We start from the raw sequence: 15,000 nt of genomic DNA on the forward strand, positions 1-15,000 counted from the left end.
TATCTAGGAGAAATTTATATAAATATCCTAATAAAGTAAAAATTAATTATTTTGTTGATCTAAATTTTACTCTAAAAAACTACTAAAAAGTAAATTTAACATCTATCTCTTCCAAGCATCACTTCAGACAATCTTTCATATCAGCTTATAAAATATATTAATTATATAATATCAAGTTAGAAATGCTGTAAAAGTCTTATACAAGATAGTAGCATGTTCACTTTAAATAATATAAGAGAAAAGATAATACAATTTGTCGATCCATCATTTAACAAGAGATTTTGTTAAGTTCTTCCTTATTATCACCGAAGCTTGAGATATTATCTGCGAGAAAACCTAAAATTTGATCATGAAGTAGGAGCACAATCTATGATGGGCTGAAAAGTTCACAAATAAATAAATGAATCACTTGTTTATAGAAGAGCACAACATTATCAATAACATTAGTTGCAACTTTTTCGGCGACTGTGATAGAAGAGCTAATTCACGATGAGAGAGAGAAGGATAAAAAATATAAGATAAATGTTGTAATCTAGATGATCCTTCTTGTAATTATTTTAAATTTCTTGATACAATATTTAAGGATTGATACAGCAATAGTCATATCTCCTTTTGATTCATTAAGAAGACAAAAATTTCCTAATAGCCTACCAAATTTATAGTCATTAACATGTGATACTTTGAAATTTGTTTGCGAAAGGAGCAAATAAGATCGTACAAGCTTATTTGGCATAAATCTCTACGAGAGATTTGCATGGCGACATTTATAGAGTAAAAGTTGTTTTGTATAGAACAATCTTTTCAAAATAATAAAAATAACCTTATATGATTTAATAAAGTGGAAGAATCCAAAAACTAGCGAATGGGATAATAATTATTTTACTTATCTTTGCTCCCATCCAACTTATTGGAATGTTTTGAATTAACACAATTTTTATATATGTCATTCATTATTTTATTAAATATTATAATTTTATAAAATTTGCAAAAACTCCCTATATTATGAATTTTAAATGGTTCAATTTTATGTTATATGTTTTTTAAAATAGCCCATGTTTTTTACATAAAATATTAACTTAAAATCTTTGGTAACTTAATATCTAGAAATGAATATCGTATCTTATTCCAAATAATAGTTTTAAAAGTTTCTAAGCTACCATTAATAATAATATAAGCTCACATGTGATGATAATAACATAATGTTATATGACTAATGAGGCTATTTTTGTGGCTCAATAGTCTTAGTTAGATACGAGCTCATAGTATAGATAATAAATTTAAGTTGTCTTATGGACGTTGGGATTAATATTTGATGAATTTCTTAACAGAATGTTATATGTGGATAGTTTGAACCAATTATGATTTGTTTTTGGGAATATTTGATTGTTAGAAAATAAAGTGTCTTATTTTAGTAAAGTGACACTTTTTCTTTTAAGAAATGAAGTTAAAAAAAAAATATTTTTGATATGCAAAGAAGTTATTTCTTTAATTTATTTTTTTACGACTAAATATCAAAAGTATAAAAGTTCTTCGAAGTAAGTATTTTATTTCTTTACTTTTTAGCAATCAAACACTCTCTTAAGCGAAATTGATTCAGTTGTCCAATCTATATATTAGAGATGAGTAAACCCTTTTATTTAGTTTATAATTAACTCACAGATTCTATCGGCTTATAATCTATGAAAAGAAATAGCATGGTGTCAGGTGAATATTCTTCTAAGAAAAGATAAAATTTGTAGAAAAAGATAGATAAAATAGGGTTGGAACCTTCAAAGCTCTATGATTTATCTTTTTTCCAAAATTTCCAATAATACAGCACATTTTTGAATATCTCAAGCATTACTCTATCGGGATAAATATTAACTACACTATTCTTCATGTAGCAAGACGTAACCACCAGTCTTTAGTATTTCGGTCTACGGACTCTTTATAGGTTCGTTTTGTGAGCTTAACCCACTATTTGTGTGGAGAAGAGAATCAAAAGGGAGGATATGCTTTAAAAAATACGAGTAAATGCCATTTTACATATCACTGGCGTTTCTCTGTTCTTACGTGCTATTGAGGGCCGTTTCTTAGTCGTGGTCCGTGAGTGCTCTTGCCCTCCTCTCTCTCTCTCTCTCTCTCTCTCTCTCTCTCTCTCTCTCTCTCTAAAAATCCGAATGGAAAATTAGACTAGACTCTTCCATGGTTCGGTGTGGTCTCGCCGGATCCTTCCAAATCACTCTCCCTCTTACCCCCTCGTCAATGTCGATCCCTGAAACCCTAGCCTTCGCTTGAGCGGATCGAGTCGCAGACTTGGATCTGGAAGCCGATTAGCACCATTTCTCGCCTCCCGGATTATCGATCTGCCACCAGATCGAGGCGTTTGGTACTTTATAATTCGCTGAGATTTTGATCATTGGCTGGTTTTAAGTTGGATTGGAGGGAATTCGGGCCTTTTTTATTTTGTAGATCTTGTTTTCTTGGTACCAAGTTGTTCGTCCTTTATATCTGATTTGTTTGAATTAGAGTCTGGATATAGTAATTTATATATTTGGTCTATTCTAGTACGTCGACGAATTAGAATGAGAATTCTCGGCCGGTGTGATGCATTTGCTTCAGATAATTATATTATCTTCTTAACTAGACATATATTCGCTTCTCATCTGAATGTTGATCACTCACTCTTCATGATTCAAGTTGTTGAGGAATGCTTATATTGGTTGATTTTGCTCCATCTTCTTGAGATTTAGATTTTGTTAACTTGACACCATACATTTGTTGGTTTATGACTGGAATTGGACATAAGATGCGGTAGCTAGAATTAGGCAACGTTGAGGAGTAGAGATGTAGGAAATCAGATAAATAAAGTACCGGACAGAGAATACTTGGATATTGCAAGAAAAGCGAGGGTTGAAGGAACTATAATTTCTAGCTATTTCCTCTTCTGATGCACATTCAGTCTCCAAGAAATACGATACACATGAACTTCTGTAACCTCTTTCTTGCTAGCTAGCCATTTATGTTATTAAGTCAACAAACTGAACCCACCGACCTTTTTATGCTCCAAGTGCCCAAACAGTATTTTGGCTGCTCTATCCAAGACTAAAGGCATTAATTAAAGTATTCTGAAAAGGATAATCTTCTGCTCTATCCAAGATAATGGCATTGAAAGCTCTCTTCTTGCTAGCCTATTATGTTATTATGGGCTTGCAGTATCCAGGTGACTGATTTGAAGTGAGATGACGTATTTTCTCTTCAACCTAACAAATTTTACATTTTAGTACTGTCATAATTGGGATAGTCTGACTTCAAATATAAAATAGTTGTTTTTGGTGATTGTTCACACAGAAATTCCCCTTACCTCTTCCAACAAATTTATTCAGATTTGATATAATACAATCAGCTGCAGGCTCCTGGTTCGTAAATGTAAGGAGTCTAAAATTTGGATTAATGGATATAGTTTCTGCATTTTTTTTTTTTGGTTTCTCTTATTTTCTAGTTTCATTATACTGGTTACTTTTGAAAGTTTCTCCTGTATGCATCTATATTCAAGAGATGATTCATAGCAGGTTCTTGTCTTGTAGAACTGGCCTACTTCATTAGTAGAGGAGGATAGAAGAACTTTACATTTAGAGAGCAAGGAAGCATCTTGACGGTTCTGCAGTTCTGCTATTTGCTTGGATTTGCACTCTTCTTTAAGGGGTTTATATACAATTAACAAAATTCAGCGACCAGGATCAGGGAGCGACTTACCCCAAGTTGGGGAGTTCGCTCCTTTTCCAGTGAATCGGAGGGTGAACTCTTCACATGCTGTTGCAATGGATGATGACATGGAAAATGGAAAGGGGTTGTCATACCAGGAGAGGTCAAGGACTTTTCCCAGTATGCGGAGTAAATCTTACACCCCCTGGGTAAGTTGATAACAAGCACCTTTTGTTCTTCTTTGTCACTTCATTAATATCTTACCTTATAATAACGCAATACTGATCTACAATTTTTTTGGTCATATATGCAATTTATTGAATTTTTTTGCCTAGTAGTAATACTTCTCTTTTTTTGCTTAAAATAGTAGTTGCAGTTAACAGATTGCTCTTCAACAATTGCTCTATTTAGAGAACACTCTTTTACTGATCTGATTTAAAATCCATTATTTGATCTTTTGGTAGAATACAAGTTATGTTTATATAAAGATGTGGAGCTTTTAGATATTTTTAGAATAAAATATGAGTTGCTTATATTTTCTAAAGAGAAATATATTCTAGCATGGCTTATATGCTGACAAGGTATCAACTCAATGTCAAAGCCCCAACATGGCTTAACATTACACAAGGAAGGCCATGCTGTGCTAGGACTGGTCGACGAGGTACTGTGTTGGTGCATCTGTGCGGACCCCATGCTGGTGGCACATAAATCCTTGTGTGGGCTGCATGGTACCATGTTGACCTTGTGCATGCAGCACATAAGTATTAGTATTATTGAGTGTTTTCTATCATGCACTGAGTTTTCTTGGATTTTGCATCAAAACAATAATATCTGATGTATGCTGACTAATCATTTGTGTGTTTATTATGACATCGAAGTCTATTTTGGTTCCCCTACCTTTTTTTCATATTATACATAGATATATATAAGAGCTCTTGCTTTGTGCAGATCTTCCGGATACTTATGAGAATAAATGCCCGTGTGTTGTTTGTGCTTCTACTTTTGGTATTTGGAGCTGTATTCTTCGTAGGAGCTAATACTTCACCAATTGTGGTCTTTGTCTTCTCTATTTGTATAATCAGCTTCTTCTTCTCCGTTTATCTTACAAAATGGGTTCTTGCAAAAGATGAGGGGCCTCCTGAGATGTCCCAGGTATTCTATATATGCCTTCTTTCATCATGTTTCTGATGCTTCAAGCTTGTAATGCTTAATGTTATTAGATAGGCTGCATTAATGTATTCTGTTTTTTTTTTCAGTTTGCTTTTCTTTTTATTACATCTCGCAGTGCTATTTTTATTTCATTTATGTTCTTCTTGGATATAAATAATGGGAAAGAAAGAAAAGAAGAGAAGAAAAGAAAGGAAGAGAAAGGAAAATGATTTTCTCTCTTTTTGTTTGGATATATAAGAGAAAGGAAGATAAACATTTCTCTTCTTTCTCTCCCTTTCTCCCACATATGAGAGAAAGAAAAATTGACCTTTGGAGGGACATTTTACTATCTTCCTTTCTCTACATAAGATTCACTCCAGGTAATAAGAGAATTTCTCATGACTTTCATTTCTCTTCTCGTTTATTTTTTCCATCCAAGCAGGGTATTAGAGTTTAGGTCGACTTCCTAATCTTATATCACAATGCTATGTAGAAAGCTTCTTCTAGCTTCTCTTTTTTGTGCTCTACTGGAAAACTAGTTTCAGCCAAATATTTAATTGGGTGGTACCACATCATGCTTGCATGACACATATCGACCAAAATGTTAGTTACTGCTTGTTGGCACAACTTGCGTTGGGGGGGGGGCAGTTGTAGATAACTATATTTTCTTTCTACTTTTGACATCTCTGGACATTTTTCTAATGCTACTCTAAATCATTTCCCTCTTTCTAACACTACCATCATTTCTTTGATAATCACATATATATATATATATGTATATGTATATTAGGTAGTTTAAAATTGAATCTTTTACTAAACATGATGCATAGAACTCTAGTTTGAGCATCACCATCAGTTCAAGGCACCTGCCATTGCAGCCACCATGAATCAGCCCTAATAAACTGTTTTGTCACTATTTACATGTTTGGTGCTTCTGGTGATTACCTTAATAGTTGTAAGTTTGAACTCAGTCTGCAGTTCTATATGCCAACAAGTTTAATTGCCCAATAGTGTAGGTCTTCTTCCATCATTGGTATCATGTTCTTTTTTCTTTTTTAAAGTTTCTGCCTATGAAGTACATACACTTCAAATAGCATGTTGTGGCCGTGTTCGACACTAGTCGGACACTTATTGGACAGATGTCAGACACTTCTACAATGTATTCAATATTTAATAAATTATAGAATAAATTCAGACACTCTTTTAATACTTTTAGACACTCTTGAGAAACGCTTTGGACATAAAATTTATCATATGCTATAAAAGTTGATTATATAAATTATCTATTTTAGAAATTCTTGCATATGCTATAGAAATATAATGCAACAATCACAAGTTAGTGCATACAAAAAAAAGAAATATTAATGCAAATTATTGTAAAATCACAAATTCACCTATGCCATCCACTGTAGTTAAGTACTGGCTTGAATTTTATTGTCACGTATTAGCATTATTATTTTTGACTTTGTGGTATTGTGTACATTTTGTCTTTTCTCTCATGAATAATTTATGCATGAACTTGTGTATTTATACTATAAGTTTTGAAAAACATTTCTTTAAACGTATCTTTATTATATATCATACTTTTATTTATTTATTTTGCCGTGTCTTAAATGTATCGTGTCCTATTTTTTCAATATTTGTGGTATCCCCGTGTCCGTATTGTGTCGTATCCGTGTCTCATATTCGTGTCTGTGCTTCTTAGGTTTTTGTGAAACTGTTGATAAATCTATAAATGAGTCTATTTTGTTACCATATATATATATTTATTCAACTAAAATGCATTTCAAATTATAGATTCTCGTGCTGTAAAATTATTGATGCCAAGCTGGCCGTATGGTACTTTGTTTGCCAACTTTCATTTGCACATTCTTTTCCATCAAAAAAGGCTACTTGATTTAATTTTTGTTATGCTGGTACTTTCACCTATCGATTTGATTAGATTTTCAAGTTAATATTTCACTTGATGTAGACAGCCTCTCTAGTAATGGGGTAAGGCTGCATACATTTTGTTCTTCCTAGAGTCTGCATTGGTGGAAGCCTTATGCACTTGGATGTCCTTTTTCCCAAGTTAGTAGGTGGTCACCTTTATCTTGAGGTGTTTCCTCTAAATTAATTGTCTGATATTGCTTTTTAATCCCTTATATGGAAATTTTAACTTGATATGTGCCTTTTTCTTTAGATATCAGATGCCATACGAGATGGGGCAGAAGGTTTCTTTAGGACCCAATATGGAACTATTTCCAAGATGGCTTTTATTCTGGCACTTGTGATCCTTGGCATATATCTTTTTCGTACTTCCACACCGCAGCAAGAGGCATCAGGACTTGGAAGGTACACTTTATTTATGTGTGTGTGTGCGCATGTGTATTTTTTTTTTGTCTTACTGCCATGTGCGTTTCTTAGCTCTTTTTAATTACTAATCTGTTAATCTCCATTACCATTTTTTAGGACAACATCTGCATACATTACCGCTGCTGCTTTTCTTCTAGGAGCATTATGTTCAGGAATTGCTGGATATGTTGGAATGTGGGTATCTGTCCGTGCAAATGTTAGAGTTTCAAGTGCTGCTAGGCGCTCCGCAAGGGAGGCATTGCAGGTCCATATATTTGTTGCATTAACTTGGATTTTTAAAATTTGAATCACTGAAAAAGCTCCTAACTGATCAATCAGCTTTTGTAAACAGATTGCTGTCCGTGCTGGTGGTTTTTCAGCCATTGTTGTCGTTGGTATGGCTGTGTTTGGTGTGGCTATATTATATGCAACATTTTATTTTTGGCTGGGAGTTGATTCACCTGGTTCAATGAAGGTTACCGAATGTAAGTCATTGGAAACACCTATCTTTTCCATTTTCAATCATGTAGACATGGCAAAATAATTCAAAATAATATTTTGCCTGTACTATAATGATTGCATATTATTACTCATGAAAATTTTAAATCATTATGGCCCTTTGTAATCCACATCATTTATATTTATTTTGACTTTGAAGATACCTTTGTAAAATTTAACCTTTTCATTTTAAATGAATAGATTTAGAGCAATCCATTTGGTAAGATTTTATAATTTATTTATTGTAATTTGGTAAGTTTTGGAGTTGTTTTCTGCGTAGTTTTACATGAATTGGTACTCAGTAGCCTACCGAGTATAAATTGGTAGCCTTTGCAAAGACACTGTTTCAGAAGTCAGATTTTCAGTGCTTTTATGTAGGTTTTGAATCCTTTGATTAAGGAGGAGGAACAGAAAAGGTAGGGTAAGAGGATGCGCAAATGAAATATGTTGATCAAATTTGATATGTTTTTCTTTTTCCTGTAATATCACATAAACTATGTATTAGGCAGTTGGCATTAGCCTGCATGTCTTTCCAATTTCCTGTTGTGTTGGCAGTAGCCTCCTACACTGGGACACTCTTGTATATTTGAGGAATATCTGTTTATTTGATCTTGATAAGGGAAAAATAGTTCAGATTAGCATGATAATCTATTTTATTGCTCTGTTATCAAAGATGCCCAATTAGAATTTTGGTTAGAATTTTCCTTGAAGAAATAAGTTTGCGATGCAGCAGAACTATCTATCTCTTTGATATGCTTTTCTGCAGTGCCACTTCTTCTGGTGGGATATGGTTTTGGTGCCTCTTTTGTTGCCCTTTTTGCTCAGTTGGGTGGTGGAATATACACTAAAGCAGCTGATGTTGGAGCTGATCTTGTTGGAAAAGTAGAGCAAGGGATACCTGAAGATGATCCTCGTAATCCTGCTGTGATTGCAGACTTGGTAATTTGATCATGTGTTCAAGTAATTAATTTTAACAGCTGTGTAGTGCTTTGTTTAAATTGTCAGTTGGGTTCACTTTATGCTTTTATAAGTCAAGCTTAGGAGCAAGCAATATTTTGAGATTATTTACTAATCCTATTCTGAGGCATGCTTGTTAGGTTATAGGCATTGTTGATGCTAATAATTGCTTCATTTGAGCAAAGGTATTAGTTCATAAATTTTCTAGAAGGAAGTAAAGTGTTCTAATAGTTTCAGGACAGCGATGAATTGTGGATGCATTCTAAACAAAGAAACTATGTTACTAAACATCTGCAATCTTAAACAAATACTAAAGCATTATTGTCTTCTTATTTGCCTCTCCAAATTTAATACCTGATTCTACATATTATTTTCTAATCTTTAATCTGCTGATCTATGGGTAAAACAAATGAATGTTCTTCTAGCTACCCTGCAGCCTGTGTCAGCATGTGCATATTTGTTAGGGAAACCTTTTAATCTTTTGTGGAGACTGGTATGCATGCCTTTGGTCCCATATGAATTGGCACTTTATTAGTTTGGGCCATTTATAGTAGGTTAATGTCATTTTTCATTGCATTAGATTGGCTTAGCTGCTAGCAATTCAGTTTTTTAGATCGTACTGATTGTCTTACATTTTAGTGAAGTTGAACAATGAATTAGATATGATTGAACCATCCTTCAAACCTTATCTTCAAATTAGTACTGTAGTTGTACCATGATAATTCTCCTTTCAAAAACTGGAACATGACAAAATGTTCTTGTAAGAGCGTATTGCAACACTCTCTGTCATGGAATCACACATATATTCACTCCTGCAGTATTATATTTTATTTACTCTGAGATGCGGTATTACAGCAGGCATATACTTGTGATCTTTCTTAGTAGAATGGATTTGTTATTTTAGTTCTCACTATTTCTTGCTCATGTTGCAATGATTCTGATTATTTGATATATCTCTTGATTAGTATATTTCTATTTGTTTAGATGATTTCCTTTTTCTTCTGGGTATTGAAATTACTTTCAGCATGTTCCTTTTTTTTCATAAGATTCAATTGAATTTTTTCAGGTTGGTGATAATGTGGGTGACTGTGCTGCTCGAGGTGCTGATCTTTTTGAGAGTATAGCAGCAGAAATAATCAGTGCTATGATACTTGGAGGAACAATGGCTCAACGCTGCAAAATTGACGGCATGTCTCTATGCTTATTTTACATATTTTACTTGAAAATATCAAGTTATTTATTCCACGTCTGCTTTTCTTCTATACTATGTTTTGATCTCAACAGTATGGTAATCTGCTGATGCTTGGCTTAATGTCTGATGACTTCTTAAATGACATCTTTCGTACTCAATTCGATCTATTTTGAGTGGGCTTCCCAAAGTATATACCTCTTTTAATCATTTTAGGTATCTCTAAGAATGCGGTGAGCATTGTAGTGGATTCAGTTGTTTGTAATTTGACCTCAGAGCTAATTTCACTGTTTTAAGTAGGATTTCATATTGATTGTCTCATGGTGTCCAACAGGGAATTACTTTTACCTTTATGAGGTAGTTCATGGAAGCTTGAAACATTTCTGGAGCTTCTGAAATTTGTATTGCTGCTGTCGTTTTATTCTACTAGCATTATATCTTCTTTGCCCTTGGGGGTTGTCTCCAGCATTTGGCAGTATTGAAGGGGGATTCGCTTGCTTGCACTTCTCATCCATCAAATTTTGATGCTACCTCATCCTATCTAATATAAGGAAACAAGGGCAATAGTAGCAATCTGTTTTGTTTGGAAACAAGGTTCCCATTGGGTCTGGTCTGGTTCAAAGTCAAGGAGCTTCACTTTTTAATTAGATCTGCTGCAAAAGGCATTCATTCAATATGTTGGTGATCCATTCTGGTTGAGCATGTTGTTACCCGGATTGCTCACTCGATTGAACTAAGCCTATCGTATCCTGTTCGTTCATGCAATCATGCCTGTAAATTTTTAGAAAATTCCATTCCATCGGACCTGTTTGATAACTGGATATCCCAGTTCGGTCAAGTTATCCTGGCAACGTATACTGTTGGTTCTCAAAAGAACATATCCTGTTGGTTTTTATCTCTATTTTTCACAAAATATTGATTGGTTAACATGCCAATCCCTTGAAACTTCAGTTCCTAAAGAAATGAAAAGCTTTGGAGTTTTGGCCGTTCTGGGTTTATAAAATAGAAAGTATCTGAAAAAAAATACGTAACATTCGCAAAAAAGTATCATAGAAATTGGTCTTCCTACCATAATTTGTTGGACTTTTTAAAGAAGATAACTGTGGCCAGTTGCTATGAGAGATGCATGGGACTTGTTTTCCTCCATGTATAATGAACTCATTGACTTCGAGGAGATAGCATAAAAGAGATGAGATTTTTTTATCAGACTACTGTTAGATGTAGGTATAGCTATTATTATTGTGAAACTGCATTCTTTTTTTTGGATTAGTGGCTTTCATGAATCATGACCGTGATTTCTTCTGCATTTATTTTGATCATGTATGTTTATCTAATATCTTTCTATTCCTCCTTTGCAGATCCCTCTGGGTTTATTCTGTTTCCTCTTGTCGTACATTCATTTGACTTGGTCGTGTCATCCATTGGAATACTCTCAATTAGGGGTACTCGTGATTCTGGGCTTGTTGTTCCTATTGAGGATCCAATGGCAATACTTCAGAAGGGTTATTCTGTCACAATTGTGCTGGCTGTTCTAACTTTTGGTGTGGTAAGTCAATTGTTATCATTACATTTGTTGATCTTGATCTGTATTAATGTTTGCTATACTGCAATATAGTTGTTATATTTGACTACAGATTCATGCCTAGAATTTGATTCTGTTGACTCAATTTTCCACTGAGTATGCTGCTGGCTTCTCACAATGTTTAGATGACTGACATTTTCCTTTTTACCTCTCTGATGCTGGACATTTCAGTCTGCTCGTTGGCTCCTTTACACTGAACAAGCACCTTATGCATGGCTTAATTTTGCGCTATGTGGCTTGGTAGGAATCATTACAGCGTATTTGTTTGTTTTGATCACCAAGTACTATACAGATTACAAGCATGAGCCTGTGCGCATGTTAGCTCTTTCAAGTGCTACTGGACATGGAACTAATATTATTGCAGGCATAAGTTTGGGGTTAGAATCAACAGCTCTTCCTGTACTCGTTATAAGTGTAGCTATTGTCTCAGCTTTTTGGTTGGGGCATACCTCGGGCCTGGTTGATGATACTGGGAATCCAACTGGTGGTCTGTTTGGGACAGCTGTTGCAACAATGGGAATGCTTAGCACAGCTGCATATGTTCTCACCATGGATATGTTTGGCCCCATAGCTGACAATGCTGGTGGAATTGTGGAAATGAGTCAGCAGGTATTATTGATGATCCATGTTCAAAGTTCTCTTTGATTATCTAAGATAATTTAGAAACAAAAAGAGAATTCTGGTGATCTCCTTTCTCTTGATCTACTTTTAGCTAAGGAAGAATTCCACCATCTTTTTCATAGAATTCTCTTCAATAATGCATTAATGCTAGTAATGACCTTCTTTGTTTTGACACCGAGTGATCTTCGTGCAGCCTGAAAGTGTTAGAGAAATCACAGATCTTCTAGATGCTGTTGGTAACACTACCAAAGCTACCACGAAAGGATTTGCTATAGGCTCAGCTGCACTTGCTTCCTTCCTCCTTTTTAGTGCATATATGGATGAAGTCTCTTCATTTTCTCACATTCCCTTCAAACAGGTAATAAAAATGCCAAGCACATATGATATATTGCCATCAATATTGTACTGCAATCTAATGAAAGATATGCAGGTTGATATAGCTGTTCCAGAGATTTTTGTTGGCGGTTTATTAGGCTCTATGCTTATATTTCTTTTTAGTGCCTGGGCTTGTTCTGCTGTGGGAAGAACTGCTCAGGAGGTTGTTAATGAAGTCCGAAGACAGTTTATTGAGAGGCCTGGTATAATGGTAAGTATTTAGTTGTCTAGCCGAATAATAACTATTTATGCTTGATAAGTGAATTCTGAGATTGATGTCATATTCACATCCAGGACTACAAAGAAAAGCCAGATTATGGTCGTTGTGTTGCCATTGTGGCATCAGCATCTTTGAGGGAAATGATAAAGCCTGGAGCCTTAGCAATTATATCACCAATAGCCGTTGGTGAGTTTTTTTAATCTATTCATGGCTGCTTTTTTTGGGCTGATGAATGTGTTCTTTTACATTATTCTTCTTATTTATACACATATATAGTTAAATTATTAAAATTAATCGGGAAGCATGAGTCAGCTTACATTTGATGCTCTATCGGTCTCACTGTTTTTTTATCTCAGGGGTTCTCTTCCGCATATTGGGTTACTTTACTGGTCAGCCACTTCTTGGAGCTAAAGTTGTGGCATCCATGCTAATGTTTGCAACAGTTGCCGGTATTCTTATGGCTCTCTTTATGAACACTGCGGGAGGTGCCTGGGATAATGCAAAGAAATACATTGAAACTGGTGCACTTGGAGGAAAAGGCAGCGACTGTCACAAGGCAGCAGTTACTGGTGATACGTAAGTTTCCAGTCTTCAGTTGAGAGGGTTTTATTTTTCTTTGTCGGGTCTTTCACTTGCAAAAAATCAGTACAATGCTATGCATACTTAGCAATGTTGGGAATTGTTCACTTACTGCCCTAATTATTTAATGAATTAATAGTCAAATGTTAAATTATCTTCGTGAGTTCTAGAACGAGCTTGATATTGGGCAGCAATCACATTGGATAATCGGGTTTTAGGTCTGGTTGACCAGTTGATGGGCAAATATTAGTCTCCAAATGTCAAATTGAACACAGCTCGAATTATTATCAGGATGAGTTCTTCAATTTCAGTCATCAATATGACCTGAATATATAAGGGTTACACGACATGACTTGCATAACCTTTGAGAATCTTCTTGGATTGGACATAAATGTGCCAACCCTACTGACCTGTTTGACTTATGTAGGTTAAACCGGGTTAAAATAGTTGAGAATTCAAATATGAATCCTATCCATTTAATAATCACATTAGATGGGTCAGCCTGTTTACAACAGGTTCGTGCAGGAATCTGAAATTTAACTGATGTTGTAGTTTGTAAATTGTAACTATAAGTTAAGAAGGATTATTTGATCATCTATCTTAGTTGTTATTAGGGGCACTTTTTCTTTTTTGTATTTTCTATTGTCGGAGCTCATACAGTGATGGGCTAAGACAAGTGTTTAGTCCTCCTTTTTAACCGAGTACATACAACTGAACCATCACTGGGCACCTGAGGTTCATAAACTGGAATGTGTGGCCTAAGCAGGCTCTAAAGATCACATTCTGCTAAATGATGCCACTGAGATTTGGACTTAAATTGACGCTGACCTAATTGAGCTCAACCCTATTGGCATATGCAGAGTTTTTCTATTAGATGTTATCAGGTTTTTGTGCTTGCGCTTGTGGCAAGATTTATTAACTAGTATGTCTATTCCTCATAGGTAGCTTTCTATTACTTTTGCTTGCTTAAATACAGGAGTTGAAACTGTCAAATATCTGGATGGCTTGTATTTTGGAATGATTTTTCTCAGTTCTAACTGGAAGTGCTAATTTAAGCTTTTTATTCTGCAGGGTTGGAGATCCATTTAAAGACACTGCAGGGCCTTCACTCCATGTTCTTATTAAAATGCTGGCAACAATAACATTGGTCATGGCTCCTGTGTTTTTGTGATCTGCCTACATTTAACCAGATATACAGAACCCCTTCCTGTAGATGAGATGTTCCTATAATGGGGTGTGAAGCTTGATTATTAGAATGATTTCTTTTTCCTTGCAAAGAACAAACCATATTGATATAGAGCACTCATATTCATGTATTCCTCTTCCATTAATAATATCGGCATTAGAAACAAATTAGTTTGTTTTCCAGTAAGATGTATTTAGCCTATTGTTTTTTTTTTCCAGAATCTATCTACTCCAATGCTGGGAACGGATTAGATGTTTGGATGGCTTTTAGGAGAGATTTGTGGTTTATCTCCTTGGACATGCCAAGTATATTTCTATAGGGCTCTCCCATAAATTACATTTCGATAAAATCCCTGTGTAATTGCAGGACTCATTTTGTGTTGTATTTGATTTTCCCCTACTTTCTTTCTTTTTTATTTACGAACATTCAGATATGTGAACTGAACTCTTGTTTAAATTGCCAAGGCATCACAAAATGGATATGGTGAAAAACATATTTGAACTCGGATCTTTCATGTTGCAAAATTGCTACATATCGGCAGTGATTCTTAACACTAGACTACCCGAGTTATGTGTATGGCGTTGGTGAAGGAAAGCAGTTAAAGATATAGAATTAATTGTTGCAGT

At 34.8% G+C, this 15,000-nt stretch overlaps 1 protein-coding gene across 1 annotated transcript; it reads left to right on the forward strand.

The window, feature by feature from the left end:
- The first annotated feature begins 2,078 nt into the window (after window positions 1-2,078).
- Window positions 2,079-14,541, forward strand: LOC140784318 (pyrophosphate-energized membrane proton pump 3). Its single transcript, XM_073131640.1, has 15 exons — window positions 2,079-2,368; window positions 3,567-3,893; window positions 4,633-4,836; window positions 7,016-7,167; window positions 7,285-7,432; window positions 7,520-7,652; window positions 8,432-8,604; window positions 9,689-9,809; window positions 11,170-11,357; window positions 11,565-12,002; window positions 12,208-12,372; window positions 12,445-12,600; window positions 12,684-12,795; window positions 12,966-13,185; window positions 14,260-14,541. The coding sequence occupies exons 2-15, from the start codon at window positions 3,801-3,803 to the stop codon at window positions 14,357-14,359; spliced, it is 2,403 nt and encodes an 800-aa protein (XP_072987741.1). The 5' UTR covers window positions 2,079-2,368; window positions 3,567-3,800; the 3' UTR covers window positions 14,360-14,541.
- The last annotated feature ends 459 nt before the right edge of the window (window positions 14,542-15,000 follow it).

The sequence above is a fragment of the Typha latifolia genome, chromosome 3, assembly GCF_019914945.1.
Source record: "Typha latifolia isolate L0001 chromosome 3, TyphaL0001v2, whole genome shotgun sequence".
In the NCBI taxonomy this organism is placed as follows: domain Eukaryota; kingdom Viridiplantae; phylum Streptophyta; class Magnoliopsida; order Poales; family Typhaceae; genus Typha; species Typha latifolia.